General features: G+C 32.6%; 1 protein-coding gene across 1 annotated transcript in view; it reads left to right on the forward strand.

The window, feature by feature from the left end:
• The window catches only part of LOC119632874 (discoidin domain-containing receptor 2), a gene marked incomplete at its 5' end in the record, with an annotated part of 216,597 nt that overhangs the window by 21,110 nt on the left and 172,880 nt on the right, over positions 1 to 22,607 (forward strand). Inside the window, one exon of the mRNA XM_038026018.1 lies at positions 225 to 330. Within this exon, the coding sequence (XP_037881946.1) occupies positions 225 to 330 (106 nt within the window). The remainder of the gene's footprint in view (positions 1 to 224; positions 331 to 22,607) is intronic.

Raw genomic sequence — 22,607 nt, forward strand, 5'->3', positions numbered from 1 at the left:
TGTTCTCGCATCTGGTGAACTCTTCTCTCACCGCTTTGTCTTGTTTACTCTCACTCGTTTTGTTTAAATTTGTCATTTATGTTATAAAGTCCTTGCGTAATTATTCACTAACTGTCTTGTCTTTTATATATATATATATATATATATACATATGCATACATATACTAAGATATATATAAACATATATTATATTTATATATTTATTTTGTTTTTTCTACTTTTAGTGCAATGTAAACATTCGCTGGGCATGGAATCAGGAGCCATAGCAGATTTTCAAATAACCGCAAGCTCCGCACATGATGTGGGCAATGTAGGCCCACAACATGCCAGGTAAGTCAAATAGCGAAGCAGACGACAAAGCGAAAGGCAAAGTAAGCATATGTGAAATACACAAATTCAAACTTAACGCACGATGACTAAATGAAATGAACATACTGGTAGAAAATAAACAATGAAATAAAAGAAGGAATGAAAGAGGATATAAAAATGAATATACAAATATATACATTAAACAAACAAAATGTCTATGTGAGTAAGGAAGTAAAAATAAAACACTTTATCATAATCTCTCGTTCATGAGAGCATACATACATATGGATATACATATATACATGCATATGTGTATTCACACGGCAGATACACATTAACAAAATGTGACAGTTGGAATTATATTTTTCATTATTATTATGAATTATTTTTATGGTGTGTTTAAATGCTTTTGATGCTATTTATTAATGTATACACATGCACACATACCATACCCGCATGAAGAGAAATATGTTTTCATGTTCATATGAACAGATATACGCATACCAACGCACACACTTTACATATGCATACAATAATAATAACATTAATACAAAAATTGAAATACCTTTACATAACGTGTTTCTTCTATATGTATACATATACATATATATATGTATGCATAGGTACGTGTTGTATGCTTGTATGAGTTATATGCAAAGTCAACATTTTTAATGTTATAAATTAAAATTATATACTTATGTGTGTGTATAAGAGTGTACGTATACTTACATATGTGCATATAGGAGTACATTCATCTGTGTACTTTTCATAATGGATGTCCATATAAATGATTTTGTTTGTGATATATATATATATATATATATATATTTTAATATTTTGCAATATAAACTGTCTCTCATATCTGCTACATTTTAATGTATGCGAACTGATATTTTATATAACATGACAAGATTTTTATGAATACACTTGAAAATGTACGTATGTGTTACATTCTTTTGATTACATAACACAAAAATTTCACTTAAATGAATTGCAATAAAATTTGTTTAGTCATGTAGGATCATAGAGATTTGGCCGTAGAATCGTAACCATCTACCGTATAAAACAAAAATTTCGCTTCAAGAGATCACTAAGCCAGATTATATGCAGCTTTACTATTGACACATTTCGATTATTATTTTTTATCGACATTTCACGAGTAAAATCCTAAAAAGAAGTCTATAAATTCTCGCAATGAGGTAAAGACAGTTAGTTGACTATGTCGTAAAGCATCTACTTCGCTCGGCTGACCGCTCATCTGGACTGGACACTGTTTTAGCATGGATTTTATTTGTCTGATTTGGTATCTTATAAGCTTCTTGAGAACAGGGCGACAAACCAGAATACTTTACATAGTATTTTTTTCGCAAAACGTACCGTCTGGGTTTATATTTCGTCCAAAAAATCTAGTAGATCTAGTAGAAGCATACTTTAAAAGAAGGTATAGTGCATTATAAAATGCTCAAGCTCAATAACATTGTCGGTAGGAAACGGCAATAACAACAAATAGTCCAACTGATGTTAATCTGCATTAGGGGCTAAATGCCCCATGGCACATGGAGCGTGATACCGATCACTTGATTGCTGCCGTCGCTTTAATCATACAAGACACGATTTAATTTTTCCTATCTACCTTATCCTAGAAACTTTTTTTAGGGAAAGCGAATTTCATTGGTTGGACGTGTTGTCAGTCCAATTACTGTTTTGATTGTTTTAAGTATATATGCATATAAGAGGGGCCGTTGTAGTCATCAGTTGTCAAAAGACGATGATAAAATCACTTGATCATCTATTGCAAAAACCTATCAAAGATATATGAAGAGGATGTGCTGTCCCATTAGATATTCCTTCTTAGGATTAGTTTGCTTGAATCACAATTTATGGTTTCAACTGAGCAGCTTTTCACTGCCTATAACTGCATCAAACAATCGGTTATTTTAGTGATAGGGAAGCTCCTGTGTTGCTACACCAATAGCAAGATGAATTGCAAACTTTGCATTATAGTCTCAATGATCAATTAATTTGTAACTATATTTGTCTCACTCGAACGTACATTTATCAAAAAAACTCTCTTAAAATATCTGCGTATTGTCCGTAATTATTTCAACCATCATTGGGAAGCGTTGGGAAGGAAAACAAGAGAAGTTATGGCACATGAAATCATATTCAAAAGTGTTTTTATATAATAGCATCTAAGAAAAAACCACTGTTGTGTCTGGAGTATTAACTGAAAGTTGCAAGCAAAGAAAAAAAAAAAAAAAAAAAACAGAACAAAACAAACGGACAAAATAAAACAAATGGAAAAATGAAAGAAAAGCACATGAAAACCAAATGCATTTAAACCAATTTGCAATAACTTGACATTGATGTTGTTGTTGCCGTTGCCATAAGTTTTGGTGCAACAGCAATACCATCTCCAGCAATTGTGTAGTTTGTGCCAAACATGAAAAATAACGAAACCACTTAAGAAGAAATGCACAAGAGAACGAGAAAAAAAAGGGCAGCAAAAATAACAACGCATACATACAAAACATTCGTTATTGGTAAAGGAGAATACAAAAAAAAAAAAAAAAAAAAAAAATGCTTGATTCTAAAGTAAAACTAAAACCGAAAACAACAATAAGATACATGTACAAACCGCAACAACAATCACGTACATTAGTAATAGTAAAATGAAAAAATTTTTTCAAATAACCGTAAAAGAGCAAAAAAGAAAAAAAACAAAAAAAAAACCACGAAATGAAAAGAAAATTCTACAAAATTTTTACTTCGTAATCACACGCGCATACAAACACTTTTTACATTGTTATAAAGATGAACGTAACATATTTTGTGGAGTTTTTGCAGAAAACACAGCGAACGAGTAAAAGAGATAGAATGAGATTTCAGTTTAAGATTTTAAAACAAATTTTCAATAAATACTCGTGTTGTTGGGTTTGTTATAAAAAAAAAAAAATAAAAAAAAAAATGTATATATATATATTCTTGTAATCCTATAGTATGCGGGTTTTGTAGATGAAAATAAGGTTTTCCTGCAAAATTAATGTTTATTATTTTATATGAAAAACAAACATATGAACACACGTACAATAACGCATACATACGTGCTTATACAGCATAACAATGATTGTTTACTAACCACCGCACCATAGAGAAACTGCCGTGCGTATCGAGAAACTCCACAGCAATCTCTCTACATGTGTTCTTGAACTTTCGATGCTTATAAAGTGCATAGATTGGCATAAAAACACATACGTTTACGTTTTTATAACGAAATTAATATGTTCGCGTACACATATAAGTATAGAGACTATAATAAAAATATCCTTTGGCGTATGGATACTTTTTTTAATCTTCTTTAATAAATGAAATTAATAAAAAAATATCACCGCCGCTATTGTTGATTCTCAGCATCCGAAACCGTGAACGTAAAAGTGTTCGACACCAGAGAGTGCTTGGCAAAATGTTCAAGATTTAAATAAATTTTCAAATTTTACACTATTTTATGCTGCCTTGGATTCCAATGTTGGGTTTAGTTTCCATTTTTTTTTTTTATCAAAAACCCTTAAGCCTTCTGTAAGCATAACATACGATGTGGTGGTAAGCGATGCAAAAAGGTATTCTTATAAGCTGTTCTATAAAGCAACATTCTGAGATAATTAACATCTTATGTTATTTAAAAAAGTTTTTTTTCTAGTTCCGGGAATTTTTGATCAATGTGCTATTTATATTTTTAAATAATCCTAATAATGACTTTTTGGACAAATTATAATTGCAGATGTAAGACTTTCTTAAGAAGGACATATTCAGTCTGGGCCAAAGGTTATTTTGAACCTTCATCTTTGCTTTAATTCACATAATAAAAGTTAAAACGAATCAATCAAACGGACAGACTTAAAGTAAACCCAACTATATCTAGTGCTTACGAATCCATTTGCATTAGGAAATTTAATATTGACCCTTCGAAAAAGATAACTTTATGTTGCATAGTACAAAAAGTGCAAAGGCCGCTTTGGATACAGTGCTGTAAACTTTGCTGTTGGCTTTCAACAGACGCAAAAAGTCGTACATAGACTTGCTCTAACAGTCAATTTGGTAAGTTGTACGATTACATCGAATAGAGGAGTTATAAGGCGTCAGGAGGAATAAGAGGAGTCAGTCTACTAAAATATGTTTATCTATAGAGAAAGTCCGATAGTCAATTGGGTTGTGTATGTATGTTATCGATCTAGCATCACTCGATCACTATTTTGGCCCTGATCATATGGTTTAATTTTTTAATTATTTATTCCTTTACTAAATATTATTAGCACTATACACATAACTGATATATACAGAACTGAAAATATAATTCAATAATGTGATGGGCTAATCCACAATTAAACTGACGCAAGTCTTCTCCCAAGCTTCATCCGATCGTTAATATATAGCCCAATAACTGTATCCAAGTACATATAAAGACAATCAATAACTCAGTTCATCAGTAAATGTGAAACGTGCGCGGAAAAGTCGCTCAAATTTTTACAAGCTATACAGGACGGCGAAAAAAGCTAGTAAGCTATACAGCATATCGAGAACCTAATTGGAACATAGTGCCTAGAAAAGCTCAATGTAGCGTTTAAAGCTAATTGACTGAGCAAAAGTGGAAAGCCAACGTGAACCTTTGTCAGCCTAGACACAGACAGCCCTAGTCAATAATCGAACATAACCAATATTAATTGGAACTGGAAATGTCTGCTGTAGCCCTGCTAAAGTTTTTGAGACGCATTATAGGTTCGCGATATCATATATGGCTGTTCATAAACTGCACCCGTTTTTCGTATCCATTGCATCAGATATTGTGACAAGTGCTTTCTAATGATGATCTGAATTGACTGAAAGAATTCATAACGCACCACCTCAAGCTAACTGCTCTTCCCCTGTCAGCACAATAGAGTCGCCATGGATATTCGGTCCTACGGCCGATGTTTTCAATTTTTCTAGTCTGCATCAGATTCGCCTCGGCCTAGGATATCTTATTACTTGTCTTGTTCATCAGTCGTAAGGAAGTAACCACACCCCGCCGCCATTTCTGGCATAGAACTTCACCTCTTCATTCTCAGAGAATATATTTCTTTATAGCGTGATATGTGCGCGTATCATGCCCAATTCTTTTTAACGTCTAATCTGTAAGAAGAGGTTTAGTCATCTACAGGCGTCATCTGTTTGTGACATCAACAAATTTATATAGCCTAAGCGACCGTCGGTTGTAATTGGCCGAGGCAGAGGGGGAAGGAAAAAGGAAAATCTAAACTCAATGGAAAACTAGTTCTACTTAATCGTTTGCTTTTAATGAAACATTTTATGGTATCTAAGTACTAAGATATAAGTATTTGCTTATAAAGCAGGATACTTAAAATGAGCTTAGGATCTGTGTGTTTCGCGGTTTTTGTAACAGTTCACTCATTTGTACATTATTTACACTTAAGAAATGTTTATTCCTTTTTTATATATTTCACGTTTCGTTACCTCTTGCTAAGATGTATAAATAAATCTTAAAATGTTCGCAACATTTAGGTTACGGCGTAAATCAACCATTACCGATCTAATAACTGAAAATCATACCAAGCCAAAGTGAAAATAATGGAAGAAAGCAACGAAAGAACACAAAGAAATTCCTACTGCGTTCAAGTATATATTATACATACAAATATAGATGTACATATGTAATTACAATGCAATCAGAAACAATTTATGCGAAAAATGAATTACGACTTCCCCTCTCAGGAACACAATACAAGAGAACAATAGTAACAAGTACAAAAAAAAAAAAAGCAAAAACAAGAACTAAACCACGATAACCTAGAAAATATATAAAATAATATGCCATCAAACCAAACCAAGCATTCAAAACCGACCAACATATATATATATATATATATATATATATATATACAAGCGCTCACCCAGAACAACACGCTAGTGGAACAAATTACCAAAAAAAAAAAGGAGAAACAAAATACAAAACAAACGAAAAGCCATTAAATTATAAAATAAAACCCAGAAAACAGTCTCTGGACTCATTTACAACATAAAAAACACATTAACACATTACCTCAATGACGTAGCGTACGTAGTAAGAAGATTAGAAAAAGGTTGGAAAAAGCAAAGAATAGTTTTTGTTTTGTTCTTGCAAATGAAAGGGAGCTCAATAAAAATTAGGAAACTAGAGCATTAAAGAATTTAAATTTATTTTTTCTTATCGTATTCTTTAAAGCTAAAGTGAAAATCAATTTTTAGTCCAATCAAATATCAAAAGTGCATTACATTCTTTAGATGCCTTGGGGGCAAAAGCATTTGTGCAAAAAGTTTCGAAATGATTTACTTACTGTTATCTTTGCGCCCTCCTTAATAATGGGAAATGAGAAAAGTTAAAGTTAAAGTTAACGGTAACAAAGTTTCCCGTATCCTGGACATTCGCTAGGAAAAGCAGCAACGATCACAACAAAACTAAAATAAGGATAAAAAGAGCTTAAGCAATAAACTCAATAAAGTCAATGCCTTGTCCAACTGTTGTTTAGTTAAAATCAACTAAGCACAAATTGTTTGAAAAAGAAAACAAAACAAAACAAAACAAAACAAAAAAAAAAAAAAAATAGAAAAATGAAAAAAGAAAAAAAAAGAAACTTGAAAAGTACTGTACCGGATAAAGAGCGAAAAACTCAGCGAAAATTGGCAAAAACTACTGATAAGTGTATTAAACACAAATATTACATTAAGAACAGACATACACCGCATATAAAATGCACACAACATAACTTCAAAACTGCTTTTTCTCAAATTGAAATGTAATGAAAGTTTCGAAGAAAATAAGTAAGAGAGAAATAATAAAACGGAGAACAATTCAATAAAATCAATTAATATTAAACTAATTTTAGAGTTAAATTAAATTCTTTCGAATTACGATGTTTGCAAATTATTTAATTCAATAATAAGATCTTAGACTTACCTAGCAATCATCACAAATGCGAAAAATTATGACAATGATATGAAGCGAAAAAAATTCCGAAAAATTCCGAGAAATTTTCTTCATTCTTCATTTCTCAATGTCCGTGTTTTCGAGGAAGAAGCAGCTGACAGCTGATTAGAATCTAATGATTGAATGTGAAAGAACTTTATCAAAGCAATTAAAAACTTTCAACGAAAGTGAAAAATAAATCCTTGATATATGTAACTGCGTATATAAGTGGAATTATTGATATGCTGAAGAGGCAGCTAAAGTTGGCAAATTGCTTGTCAATTATTTGAGAAGAGGACACACTATACCTTCAGCTTAGAGAAATATTTGCTTTTAGGACGAAGCAACGATTAGTTACCTGTCGATAGACACATCCATACATTGCAATAAGTAGAATGAAAGTCGTGTACATTTAAAGTGAAAATGAAGGTGAAGTGTTTCTCTAGACACAGTTTGGTCCATGTAACTGAGATTTAATAAAGGGGGCATTACTAAGATGATTCGAAAATATACTTCATAAGTAGGTTGAAAATTCTCGGAACTCAATTGGACATGGAATTCGATTTTAGTCATCTCCTCCTTCTCCATAAAGAGTGATATAAGCACTTCAAAGCTTCTTTAATGTCTCGATATCTTATTGATTACTCCCGAGTCTTAAGACTCTTAAAATATATAGTTCACCTTTCGCAATGGTCTCGTGACTTAGTCCAAATCTTTTTTCTAAGCCATCATTCCCAGGTTCCAAAACAGAAAACAGTGGCTGAGTGTCATACCTGAGGAATACGATGGATAGGTGGCAACTATTCGAGCTATCTGAATCAGTAATATGTTGATATTTTTGTTCTGCTATAAGTAAACGCGATATCCATTTGGAAATTAGTTGCTTTATGATCACAAATTCACACAAACTAATAAAGATATCTTTAAGAATATAGCTATCCCTTTGAATTGCAATTCTTGATTATCAAGAATAATTTTCAGCGTAACCAGGGCGTCCATGGCTCTATTTGTAAGTGTACCCGTGCTCGTTTAAGACCGGCTTGCCGGGAAAAATTGCAGTTTTCGTTGCTGCACAGCCTTACCCATTACATACCCCAAGCCCCTTGGTTTCATATAGCTACTCAGGTTATTTTTAGTAGCATTAGCCGTTGGGCCAAAACACTTTGGCTTACCAAATTTAATCAAAATATCTCAAAAATTGCGAACAGTGGGTTGAATACAAGAAAACAAAAAGGAGAGATGGACAGACAGACAAGCTTATAGAGTGATACTGAATCAATCATTGGTGCGTTGACGCATTTTTGTAACAATTTTCAAACTTCATTAAAGTAGATGAAGCAATTTTATCGAATCAATCCCTTATGCCCAGTCTTCTAAAGTGCAATAGCATCTGAATAAACTAAGAAATTTTCACTTCAAGTTTAGCTGTGTATAAACTTGAAGTCACTTCAAGGTTATATGTGTATGGTATTTATTACAAAAGTGAAAAAGTGCTACCAGTCTTTGCTATTTTCCATTGTTGATTCATTGGAAATACTTCTGCACACAGGCCCCGTTAAATTTCTGCATATTGACTGACAGTAGATCTGAAGTCATATATATATTCGTTTCATTCACCAAGTTCAGGTTCTTACGTGATTAAAAAATAAGAAGAATTTTAAAATGCCACCCGGTTTTATGTGCTAGCTTCTTCTGTTTCCTTGTGTATTATGATAGCAAATGCGAATCACATATGCTAATTAGTTGCCCAGTTTCTATTCGACGAGACAAAGGCGACCTGTACTGGAATATATTTATATTCTATACAATTATGGTACAAGATACTGTGCGGACGATCGTAGCACGCAGAAGGACTTTAAATAGGTCCACCTTTTAATATATCGATTGATTCAGAATCATTTCCAGAGTCGGTCTAAGCTTATCTATGCGTCTGTTTGTCTTGTTTCCTTGTGTTAAACCAATAGGTCGCAATTTATGATATATTTTCATGAAATTTGATCCACTGACATGCTATGACCTAACGACGAAGTCTATCGAAATTGTTTCAGACCGGACGACTTTGTCGAGCGTTACCGGTATAACTCCTTATTTTGGTAAGTCTTAACAAGATAACATATTGCAAATTTTAGAATTTCGCGAAACAAACCGCTTACTAGTAGTATTTCGGCATTTCAAATTGATGTGAAACCTTTACATCTAACGCGGAAACGTTTTGAACTTTTCATTATATAATCGTTCCTATGGAAGTTGAATTTTTATATGGTGAAAAGACCTAATTTTCATGTATATGTTGGTGAAAATTCGTTTATAATAATAATTTGGCATCAAAACCAATCTTACCGAATTTCGACCACGTAAACCTATTGTTTGGATTTCAACCCATATAAGGATTCTAATGAGAAATAAGTCTTCTTATGCCGAAAACTTTTAATATTTTGTGATGAAAATTTCTTCTTAACAAATCAAACAAAGGGAATTTTGGATCACATAGATATATTTTTTAGAATGAATTTCATGAATGAATTCCTTTCTTTCTCAAAGAGTAGTAACGTTTCCTAATTGTGATTGTATTAAAATTCTCGCATTGATTTATGCAAATTACATAATTCAATATTTTGATAACCGTTTTGCCTTCATAACCGGTGCAACTCCATTCCTCTGTTTGTTTTCAAGGATTTATTCTTATTCTACTTTCCGTTCACGTATTAAGATGATTGAATCGCCGTTTGCTCGATATATTAAGCTGGCGGGAATATTCGATGGTATGTTAACTAAAATATTTACGTTTGAAGATACTTGACATGTTTCTCTGCAGTCAAATGGTGGACGCCAAGTTCCTTTGTTATTGTGAAGTGGTTGGATGTGGGCTACTCTCCATAATAGATCGCAACACGTCATTATCGCTCAGATCGACTTCTTCCCTTTCTTCGTTCTTTCTTTCTCTTCTTTTTTGGGACTGAAATCTTCGAAACGAAACTTGGCTGATCATCTCTGGCAGATACGGAACATTTACAACTTCACTTTCAAATGTGTCACATCAATCTTGACAAGCAAGCGATTACTTCCTTACCGGAAAACATACCAAGTACAACGTCTTAAATGCATTCTACATCTTGCCCATTATCCCTCCGTACTTCGCAACTAACTAATGCAGAATATTAACAATGGTCTCTTGACCCACCAGCCTAATATTTCGTATATCGTATTGTCCGTATAGCTTATCGAATTTTATTCTTACAGTCCACCTAATAGTTAATCGGGCAGATCCCAAAGAATATATATTTCGCTTTCTTTATATGTTATGCGAGATTGGTTGAATATTATTATAAATCTTTCAATTTTTCTTAAAGACAACGAATGTAAGCAGAGCTGCAAGGATAGGAAGAACTATCCCGGCTAACTGTGAATTTCATTAAAAATGATCAAATTTTTGTAGTATCAGCTACAGCAGCTTAAGCGAAAAGAAGTCTTCTTATATCCCATTCTTCTTCTTTTGCTTAACATTAAGAACAACTTGATTGCAATTTCTTTTAACTTTTTTTTCCTAAATATTTTCTTTTATTGATTTATTCATTTTTTTATTTTTATTTTATTTTTATTTTTTTTATTTTCGATATATCCGCTACAGAAATATCATTAGATTCTGTATACAAAAGTGAATTTGATTTAATGTCTCTGGGATTTTCTGAGAGTTTTCCACACAGCCAAGAATTGTTGACCCAGTTAGCTTATGTAGCGTAAACAAGGAAATACATATAATAGTAAAAACTTAGAAACGCATACAATATTATTATCGACGTGTGTATAAAAGAAATTCTTCTATAACTTCATCCCACTCATTCTCCGATAAGCAACTTAATATAATTGTCAGTGAGAAACGAAAGAATTGAAGCAAATTCAATTCAATGAAGGAAAAACGCAGAAACAACAACAACGACGACAGAGGGAGAAAAGAACTTTGATTGTTTTCACATTATATTTTATTAGAGAAGACATTACAAACAAATAAAATAAGAAAAACAAAAACAACAACAACAACAACAGCAGCAACAACAGCAACAACAACGCTAGCAATAGCACCACGTTAGGGTAGAAAACTAAGTTAGGAAATGTAGTAAAACTAATCACATACCCCAGTACACACATACCGTCATACATGGATTTATGGGGGAGTGGGGTAAATATTCACTTTTTATGAGAGCAAAAAAAAAAAAAAAAAGTTGGTTTGATAAGTGTTAGTAAGTGTATTTGTTTGTGCGCATACATGTTTGCTCGTTTGTATACTTGTATGTGTATAGTATGTGTGTGCATGTGTGAATAACAATTTTTGTGGTAATTCAATGGAATGAATAAACTTTGACTTTGACTCTGTCTATGAGTCTGACTTTATATTGAGTAATATAATCAATGTGCATATAAAAGTGTGCTCTTGGGTGAGAGAATGTATGCGTTGGGAGTCCTAAAAATTGGTTTTTTGTTTTAGTTTCGGTTTTCAGTAAAAGCCAGCACAAACACATTTCTAACCAATGAACCAAATTTTGATGGCAAAACGATGTTCGATTAAGTCAGATTAAACTTGTATGTGTGTGTCGATGCCTGTTTGTTTCATTTATATAGTCACTAATGTTATCGTTGTTATTTGAATCGTTTTTGTTGTTGCTATTAGTGTTATTCGTGTTTGTATAGTTCGAATTTGTGAAGTCTAGTGGAATCAATTGGAATGACAAGTTAAGGTGGAGTCAATATACGAAGTTCGGTTCTTCACTCCCTCCTCTGATAGGGAGCACGATAAAGCCTAAAGCCATTATAGGGAGCAAGTCGAAAGTCAATGTGAAATAGACCAAATGTCAATGTCAATCGAAGGAATGTCAGTAACATGCAGATATACCCATTGAATAAGTAAATTGATTGCTTTGCATTTGTATTGAGTTTATCAAAAGGAGGAAAAAATCTTTCGTAATCACAAGTGATTTTAATTTTTTCATTAACGCAGACAAGCGAATAAAATCTGCCAGTAATGCTGACTAATGATCGCAAAAAAAAAAAAAAAAACTATATATATATATTTATATATATATATAAGAAGACGTTAGTGAATACCTTTTAAATAATTCTTTTATAAGAATTTTTTCTTACTTTTCTTTTTTCTTTTCTTATCAATGTGATTTATTGATATCAATGGAATACATTCATCAATTCATTAGATTTCCACTTTTTCAAGGCAGCAGACAAATGTTACAATTTAAAATTAACCTTTAAACATTAATATAAGCTTTTAAATGTGCTTGAAATTGATTTCCACTCTCTAAGGCGAATGAAAAGTAATCAGACTGCTTGTCCTTATTCGAAAGGCTATTAATTTTTGTGAAACGAATTATGATAGGCTATCACACCTAATACTCCTCCCTACCTCAGAGGAACTGGAGACAAATCCATCTTTCATTATTTAAGCTTGTCGGTCCATCTATCTGTCTTTTTTCTTCCGTGCAATGGAAAATGCGCAATTTTTAAGAAGTTTCCACGAATTCTAAGATATCGACGAGATTTGGGCCAAGGATGAACGTTATTGAAAATGATTCAGATCGGATCAATATTTCGATCGCTTCCCATATAATTCTTTATATTGTAAATTCATTATATGAATGAGTTTGTTAAGCGAAGTCATGTATGGTATTTAACGTCGGTCCTGTAAACTATTTCACTAATTTGCTATTTTAGGTGTGTGGCAGAGGATACATGCAGGGAGCTAGTACGGCAAAGATGAAATTTTCCTGATAGCTGTTAACGTCCTTCAAGACATATCAGGAGAATGGAATGATGTAAAGTTATTCGGAAAGTAACTTTTGTTTTTTCTTTCAACTGTGTTTTCCAATAGCCAACTTCACACTTAAACCGTATACACACACTATGTATTTTGACAGGTGACATAGCAAGGCTTGCTTGCGAAAAAGCCGAATTGCTTCTATGCAGTAGTATGGAAAGTGAAAAGCAGCATTTTCTGCACATTTCAGAATCAAGCATTTTCATTATCAAGCAAGAAAATAATTATTGGAAGAAGAGAATGTACTGAAAGAAAGCCAATACCAACATTGCTTTGAAAAATTCCAATCTGGGACATTTTGATGTCAAAAATACCCGTTCCGGATGAAAGCAAAAAAAAAAATAAAAGGCAACAATAGATACAAAGTACCGTACAAGAACTCGTGAGATCACTGAGAGATCGTTCATGATCATGTGAAAGCCAATCACCTTTCATTTTGATCCAAAAAAAAAAGACTAAATGTTTTTCCAAACAGACCGTTTCTCTGCACTCTTGTATTAATTAGTTTAGTGGTTACGTATATGAGAACAGAATTTTTAAAACATTTTGATTTTTCAGGTAGACCCTGATTCCCTAAATCGCCTTCAACAATGTTTAGTTCTACTTAGTAAGATTTTTGTTTAGCTATTTTTTAATGGAAGCTCTAGGCCCCTTTAAATGCTAACCAAAACTATCGAATTTTTTTCATTTTCTACATTACGTTCTGAGCAGACTCACTGCTCTCTTGAAACCTATTGCATTATTTACGATGATTTGGTTTGAGTTAAGTCAACTCAAGTCTACGCAGATGCTTTCAGCGACTTTATTCATATTGAATTTATTGATCAATGGGATAAACTGTTAAATATAAAAGTTATTCCAGCTAATATCAACCTTAAACCCATGAATCCTAAAAGACTATTTAAACATTGCAATTGCTTACGTAACATATTGTTGGATTATTTGTTTTATTTTAATTCCAAAAGTTCCTCTTGAAACGTATAGGAAAGTATGCAAAAATATATATAACTCAACCTCAACTAACCTTAATATTAATCTCTTTTAAAGATCCTTGAATTTATAAGTAAGGCATAGAATGTAAACGAAAAGAAAGCGTACGTACGTAAAGACAAAAGTCATAACAAATTATAATCATAACAATAGTTCAGAGAGTAAGAGAAACAGAAAAGGAAAATATGAAAAATACACACTTGACAGCGCTTACACCAAGACATGACAATATATAGAAACCTACTTATGTATGTATGTCTGCATATTCTTATTGTTGTGTTGATTAAGAGAACTGACTTCAACAACAATAACAACAAAAATAGAAGCAACAGCTGCCGTTGCTTTAATAACTGGCATCTGAAAGGATATAAAAATTCCAGTATTCACATACGCACAATCATACTACCACTATTCATTCATATATATGTTTAAGTTATAGATGAAAGCGGCTTAAAAAAAAATTTTATGCGACTGTGAAATGAAGAAATTTCCGAGGATACGTGAGGCATATGTATGAAATGTATGTGTGAAAGCAATATATGCTGACAAAGATAAAAATAGCGTTGACACAAAATCGAAATGACTTACATAAATAAATGTGAAAAAAAAAGAAAACACCACAGCAACGACAATGATAGAAAAAAACTACTAGAGGTAAACTTTGAAATTACATGAGAAACAAGAAGGATACAGAATTATATGCAACGTATGTGTGCTTGTGTGAAACAATGAGAGAAAAAAAAGTTAACAAAATACAATATAAATGCATTTGTGGGCCAATGTGTCAAGTGAAAGGCGGCTACGGCTATGGATACAGATATAGATATGACTGCCGCCCCTTCTGCTGCCATTACTCTTTCAGTAACTAAGGCATTAAACTGTAAAAAATGCCTGTCTATATACTTATATATATACATATAAAAAATACATATATATATGTGCATATATATATATATAGAAGACTACAGATAGCATTTAGGGCATCTTCTTTAATACAAAAGAGTAATAATAGAAAAGCCATATAAAAAAGTTCTGATATGAATTTGTTGTTGCTTGAATACGACTCTGTTTTTTATTTTTATTCTCGATGAAGTTGTAGAAAATTACAATTTTAAAGCCTTTCAGAATTAAAGTTTATTATAAAGAATGTACTGATGGCTAAAATCCAACCAACCTACATGAGTAACTAAAGCTACTGTGATAAGAAAGTGTACGCATTATATCACTTTTTTTCTCTTTTTTTTTTTTAATATGAATCAATGGCTCAGCGGATGTGTAGGCAACATCTATTTGTGTAAGACGATAAGGATCAAAAAGAAATGCAAAAGAGAAGTTGATAGGGAGGTAGTGACCGCAGACAAGTGGTTGTGTGGCCGTTAAGTATGTGTTACGCTTTTATAGGCTAAGTAATCACTGTAGCTATAAGCGAAGTGGAATCTACCGCAATTGAGATTCACACCCGCGAACACTCGCTTGGCAGTCGCGATTCTTACCTGCTCAGCTCTTCTATAATCTGATATAATAGAATAATAGAATACTAAAGAATTTTATGACGTTTCCACGCCGTTTACTACACCTGTATATTAAAAACGCGTATGTATCCAAAGCCAGGAACTTTTGGTTCTTCTGATGTCTCTTCAGGTGTTTGATCTCTAAAAGAATACTATTAGAAAAGACTTTGGACAGGACCACTCTGACCATGACTCTTCGTTTAAAACCCTATTTTACAATAAAAACTTTTACAATAAAAATTTTCCATTGTTAGCCTTCCTCTACAAATAGTGAGAAAAAATAGTTGTTTAACATAATAAACGAATATGTAAAAGTTGGAGAGAACGTGAACGTATTCCTACCCTAGGAAGACTCTTTAAAAAAAAATAGGATGTTATATGAAAAGGAAGTCTAATCTTGATTCACATATAAATTTCCTCTAGTAAGTCTGTAGCGCATTCTTCGGATGCATATTTATAATGAAAACTAAGCCTTCATACAACAACAAGATATAAATTATGATATTTTATGACGAAGGTAGCCGAAGAATTGTATTAGGCGAATTAGCGTAGAGTGTTTAATAAGCGACCTTGCCCGCCTATAAAGCTCTTATATCTTTTATTACACCACTTTCTGGAGCCTTAGATTTATAACCAATTGCTTTTAAGTTAATAAAAAAAAAAAAAGAAGAAACTTTTCCATCAACTCAGTGTTTGCACTTAAATAAGTTAAAATCATTTGCTGCTCATAGTTGGCCAACATAGCAATTGGTTGCTTTCAAACATATATCTAAACCACGGTTATTTTCAAAGGCTTCTCCTCTCCGCAATTTAGAAAAATAAAATCGAGTTTAATCTGCGTTCACGTTAAATATATTGCAGTAGAGCATTCCCATTATAATTCCTTAAACTGAGCAAGGATCGGATGATAAGCAAATGAATTCGCGATAATTTATAGGCAAAAAATTTAATGATAGAAAATTCTTCTATAGAACGAAGAAAAAGAAAGCGAAAAAAATTGTTGGATTTATTGGATAATGTATTCCTTGTCGCAAACTCCATAAGAGCGACTACATCAAAATACGTTTTTATGTTCTTCTACAGTGTTTGTTAACAAATTGTTCACGGTACAAAAGTGGGAAAGGGCTATTTATTACAAGTGACGACTGTATCGTAAGCAACGCTTTCAATTTTCTTCGCCTTAATAAGCAAAGGGAAAATTTTGGTTCGTTAAGACCAATTTCGCATGAAAAGAAACTATTGGTCATATGAAAAGGTTTCTATACTCAACACTAAACCCTCCCTTCTTTCCTTAACTTAAATAGCTTAATAAACTCAATTCTTTGTGAAAATTATATTTTTATCACAAGGTGATGTGCAAATATCTGGAATAAAGCGTAAAGAAAAATTGCTATAAATTCCGTTCGTTTGGAGCGAAAGAGAAAGAAATTTTCTCTATTCTAGTCAAATTTATTTAGACATATTAACCATTGGATTTGTTTCCTGCATTTTATCATGAAAAAGTTGACACTCACCCCATACCCCTAAACTTGACAATTACCATTTATTTTAGATAGAAATTTAAAAAACATTTCATTTTAATACTTAAGTAGTAATAACTGTGATAGACTTTAGCTGACTTTAGTGCACTTAGAGTATTAAGACAGTTAAGTATATAATTTCGCTTTATAAGATCTATTGTAGCTGTTAAAATAGTTTATAGTTGGAATAAAATAAAAAAACTCTTTCCATTTCAGCTATTAATATGTTGTTCTTCTCGATTTTTGTGCACATTACTCTTTATTTATATGTTTATGTTTCTTCATCGTCTCTCAAATTTATAAAAATCATTTCCACTTGTTTACGTATAAATTTTAAAATTTATTCATCTGCACTTATAACGAGCAAAGCAAAAATTTCCTTGGATAAAAAATTTGGTATCAGACGAATTAATAGTGAAAAATGAAACGGATCAAGTTTCCTTCTGCGAATCGCTGCAAGAACGGGATGGAATCAAACCATCTTCGAAAAAAATTAGGACAATAAAAGTCTGGTCACTTACGATGATAAACTGTAATAAGATCCAACAGGTTTTTTTTGATAATCCTCGGTAAGGGCTTCCAGAAATAATTTCAGTGGAACTGAAAGCTACTATATCCCTCCTCAGTTAAGCAACTAATGAAAGCTACTATATCCCTCCTCAGTTAAACAACTAATGCGATAGCGTTAATCGTAAAAGAGCAAAATCATACAAAATCGGTGAATACGAAAGTATCCGAATATTTTCAATGTCCTTGCTTAAGTGAAGAGAGGCTGACCTGGAATTTTGACCAGCAACGGTACGGCTGCAACATGGCCATTTTCGATTGCCTTGCTTCTTGTTTTATAGAGATTGACTTCAAAAGCCGAAGATTCATTTTTACGGCTAAATATTTCAGAAGTGGCACGGGAATGAGATAATGGTTTTGAAAGGAAAGAAATGCACATCTAACTTAATGCAGCTATAAATGCAGCTTAAAATATAACGGTAATGTCGGGTAAAGACAGCAGTAGTAATGAGGCCTTATCAACTTGTTAAAATAAACCGATTTACGTATTAATAAAAAGAAGAAAAAAATCTACCATATTTTTAGGCTCTTACATCGAGGAAAATATATCTCTTAAAGTGCTTACGCTTTACGCATGCGAAGACAATCAAACGAATCATACATAAAGCTACGTACTTGCATATAAAAATATATATATCATTGTAGATTGCTTGCGTTATTTTAAAATTTAATCCGCTTAACATTTATTTTTATAGGGCAAAAAGAGTGCAAAAAACGCACATAAGGGTACCTTTACGTTTACATACATGTATGTTCAAGTATTCTTCTTTTCTCTTTTTTTTAGGATTGTTGCTCCATTTATTTATATAATTCTCAGTTAAACTACATGGAAAGCAGAAAAACTGAAAGATGAAATCATTTAAAATGCAACGAATTTTAGACGCACTAAACACTTAATATGAAAACACAATTAACAAAAGCGAAATAAAAGCATATTGTGGGGCTGAAACTTTTGCGTATTTTATAACATATCTTTCAGCATCAAAACATTTGTTATCATTTCGTTATTATTAGGCATTTTAAAGCTATCAATTTTATGAGGCCTTCACTTCGGTATTTTACCTCGCGATTGTTAGTGAAAAGTCCTGAGAACTCGAAAAAAACTTTCTTTATAGATTTTGCTTAGAATTTAACCAACAATTTTTTTAAAAAATTTCTTCACAGAACATGGTATCATATACCAATGTAACACAGAGAAATAGCTTAGCCTTCAGAAATGTGTGAAGTCCTTTCATAATGGTGCCTCATTTTCATTTGCTTCTTTGATGTAATGTTTACTGAAGTTTCTAAATAATCATTTTATCCGTCGGCATTAGTATCGGTCCAATAACGTTTAAAACTTCTGAACAATTAGATACCATACGGAAAAATTCAAATTGGCGTTTATCGGAAAGGCGGGGGCTAACAAAAATTTAAAATATTGCACCTGTACACGAGTAGATTAAAGTTGAACTTTATTATTCGAATGCGCATCATTGGCAGAACCTAGGCATATGGCAGGTATAGGTTTATTATAACCTTTTGAACAACCTGTCAACAGAAGTGCATGCTCCGTGATCATTTTGATCCTTGATCAGAATTGGAATATGACCTTAACTCATAAGCTATCGATTGTCTCTGACTTCGTTAACTGAAGACATACAAATATGTGACTATGTCCATCAAACTCAACTATTTGTTTAATTCCCGCTTCCTTGCCAATATGGCAATTTTTTGCGCCAATAGTTTTTGCAGTTAAAAACGAGATCGAAAGCGAGAATAAAGGACGAATTTGAAATTTGTGTACATTTTTGATTGATTTATTTTGCAAGCGCAATGAACGGTAATATTTTCTTTGTGGTAACGCTCGAAACGTCTTAAGCAATGTCGTAACAACAAATCAAAATAGCAGCAAAAATATTGTGTTATTAAAAATAAAGTCAGGTGCACGGTTAAGTTTTCCGAAGAATGGACCTTTAAATGATTTGAATTTGTAAATCACTTTTTTGATTAAACTTTCTCATTGTTCGTTTCATTTTATGACCTACACCTCTTGTGGTACAATGGTATATTAAGCTTCTGCGGAGGCATGCTAGAGCCGCAGTCACACGACTTTCAGGATCAATTTCCGAATCGATCTAACCTTGCCCGTCCGTCTGTCCATCTTGTTATCTTGTCTCAATATACTGGTCGCAACTTTTGAGATATTTTGATGTTTTCGCCCAACGACAAACGCCATTGCCAAGGCTCCAGTTGGACAACTTCTCATATAATATCTTATTTTGAAAAGTCATTATATAAGTAACTATAGGGTAGAAGAGTTTATTTAATAGTCCCCCTATAGCCCCTCTACAGTATCTTCACTTCATTTTTTTTGTTGTTATTTTTGTCAGAAGTTTAACCAAACTTATATTAAACTAAATATACCTATTTGGTGCCATTAGATAAGAAGAGTGTGACAAAGTAAATTTGATTTTGTCTAAAAAATCCCACTTTATGAATGCGACAAACTATTTGTGGAAAATAGAAGCTATTCTCTTGCCTTTGTTTTCTAAATTTGTTACAGTTCACTATTCCTCTAATTTTTTTTTATTTTAGCACTACAAACAAATCTGGGTGAATGTGGTATTAAGCTAAATCCAGCAATTAAAATTTAACTGCACAGCAGACAACCAATTTAGTGTAAAAGATAATTGTTAAAAATGGTTAAAGTAAAAAAAGAAATACCATGTCATTCTTCTCACTTTTACGGCTTTTTTTTTTTTGCTTTTTTCTTTTTTTTTTTTGGCAAACATAATATAAATATATAAAAGTATGTTAACCCAAAACAAGCCCGCAATTTAGGTTAGTTGAGTTAGTATAATCGTAAAGAGTCATTCTAACAAAAGAATGCACAAACATATTATGCAGGAAAATTTTCCTTTAATGTCTAAGTGTGTCCTGAGAATGTTTGTTGAACAAAGTATATAGGGATATAAATGTTTTGGTTGGACGTAATGTCTACCATAGTTTTAAACTGCATTTTATATACTTCAACTTTTCAAGAAACAGCCAAAGCTAACTTTTCTTAAGATACTTTATATGTTAAATGTAGATATCAAGGAGAATGTAGAGAGAGAGAGAGAGAGAGAGAGAGAGAGAGAGAGGGAGAAAGCAAATTATAGAAAGAGCTAAAGCGCAAGAGAGCGAATCAACTTATGAAAAATACTTAATTCCAGGTCAACAAAAGAAGACATTGCATGTGTGTGTTCAATTAATGTGCAATCTTTGAGAAAGTAATGCAAATAATTTAACACCTCATGTATACGCTCGAAATATTTTAAATAATGTTTGGCCTAATTTAGAGAGCATCAGAGATTGTTAATTAAATGGGAAAAAGTATTAAATAGCAAAGACAAATTTGCAAAATATTTATTTAAACAATTTAATAACAAGCAAAATTTCTTAGAAGAATATTGTTTCTAAAAAACAATAAACACTTTCTTATTGGAAAATAATTGGAAAGATTTTTTCTCAGAAATTATGAAAAAAATAAGTAACAACATTGGTAGTGGACGATGGCCAATATTCAATACCCTACACGAGTTTACAAAATATAGTTATCCATATAAACAACTTCTTTATATAAGGCGTTATAAGGGAAGTGTTCCAAAAACTGATCTGAATCGAACCATTTTTAATAGCGCTTATCCTTAGGGGCAAAAGCATGGTAGTGTACCATATTTCAACCAAATATCGCTAAAAATACGACCTATACGTTGTACTCAGGAATACGTGTGCAAATATCAGACGGACGGACTGCAGGCTCAACACAAAAAACCAAAGCGCACAGACGATCAAAAAAGCTTAGATCGGTGCAGAAAGTGATTATGAATCGGCCGTGAGAGAGCCTGGGAGGAACGTAGTGTCTAAGCACCATAGAAGTAGCGTTAAAAGATACATGTTTCAACAATGTCGGATAGGAAATGTCACTATTTATTAAGTATACATCCCCAACATTTCTCGCCTTTACTGAAGAGACGGTAAATCAATAAGCTTTAACCTATTTTTATAAGGAGGTGGTGGCACCAAAGGCTTCCCAACCGAAGCAAAGGTAAAAGCTGACTTTAAACGAACCCAATAGGGTCTATAGTGTATCCACAATTTGGTAGACTTGTTGATTAATCTAACGACAGAGTTATATAAGTTTTTGGAGGATTTGGTTTGGAGGGCAAGAGTCTTCAAACACCTTAGATATCTTCTGACGGAATTTAAGAGAGCCTAGGAAAGAGAATTTAAAACATAAATTTAGAGGATAATTTCTAAGTCGTTAAAGCGCGATATGCTCTCAAGAAAGAAATTATTGATTGAATCTAAATTCAAAGACGCGTGCGTCGTCAGCTAGCGACCAGATGTAAAAATTATCCAAATCGCACTGGAGATAATGAATATGAAAGATGAATTTTAATACCATTGGAAAACATTAGAGTAAGAGGAACAAATTAGGCCCAGATGCATATCCTGTTCGAGTCAGGTAACAGACCATATTTTTAGCGAGCCCAAGAAATTTCGATATAAGGCTCAATAGACTATGATCAATTTCGTTGAATGGTATTAAAAAATCGGTATAAATTACACCAGTTGAACTGTAATCAACAAATGCTTTGCGAGTATCACCCCCAGGTGCTAGCAGATTGATAAACGTGGATCTTCCTTTAATAAAGCCATGTAAGCAAGAAGGGATTGTAGACTTGTAACATCCTTTAACCCACGGCTTTGTGTTTTGTATTAAAAAGAAACAATGAGGAATGAAAGTCTATAAGGAGCAATATGAGAAAGGTCGGAGTCTAAGTGAGAGAAAGCTGAATTCACTGTGCAAAGTCGTTACTATTAATCAGATTAGATCACCTATGTTAAACATTAAGCGAATTCGG

Source organism: Glossina fuscipes, unplaced genomic scaffold (assembly GCF_014805625.2).
Source record: "Glossina fuscipes isolate IAEA_lab_2018 unplaced genomic scaffold, Yale_Gfus_2 2, whole genome shotgun sequence".
NCBI lineage: Eukaryota > Metazoa > Arthropoda > Insecta > Diptera > Glossinidae > Glossina > Glossina fuscipes.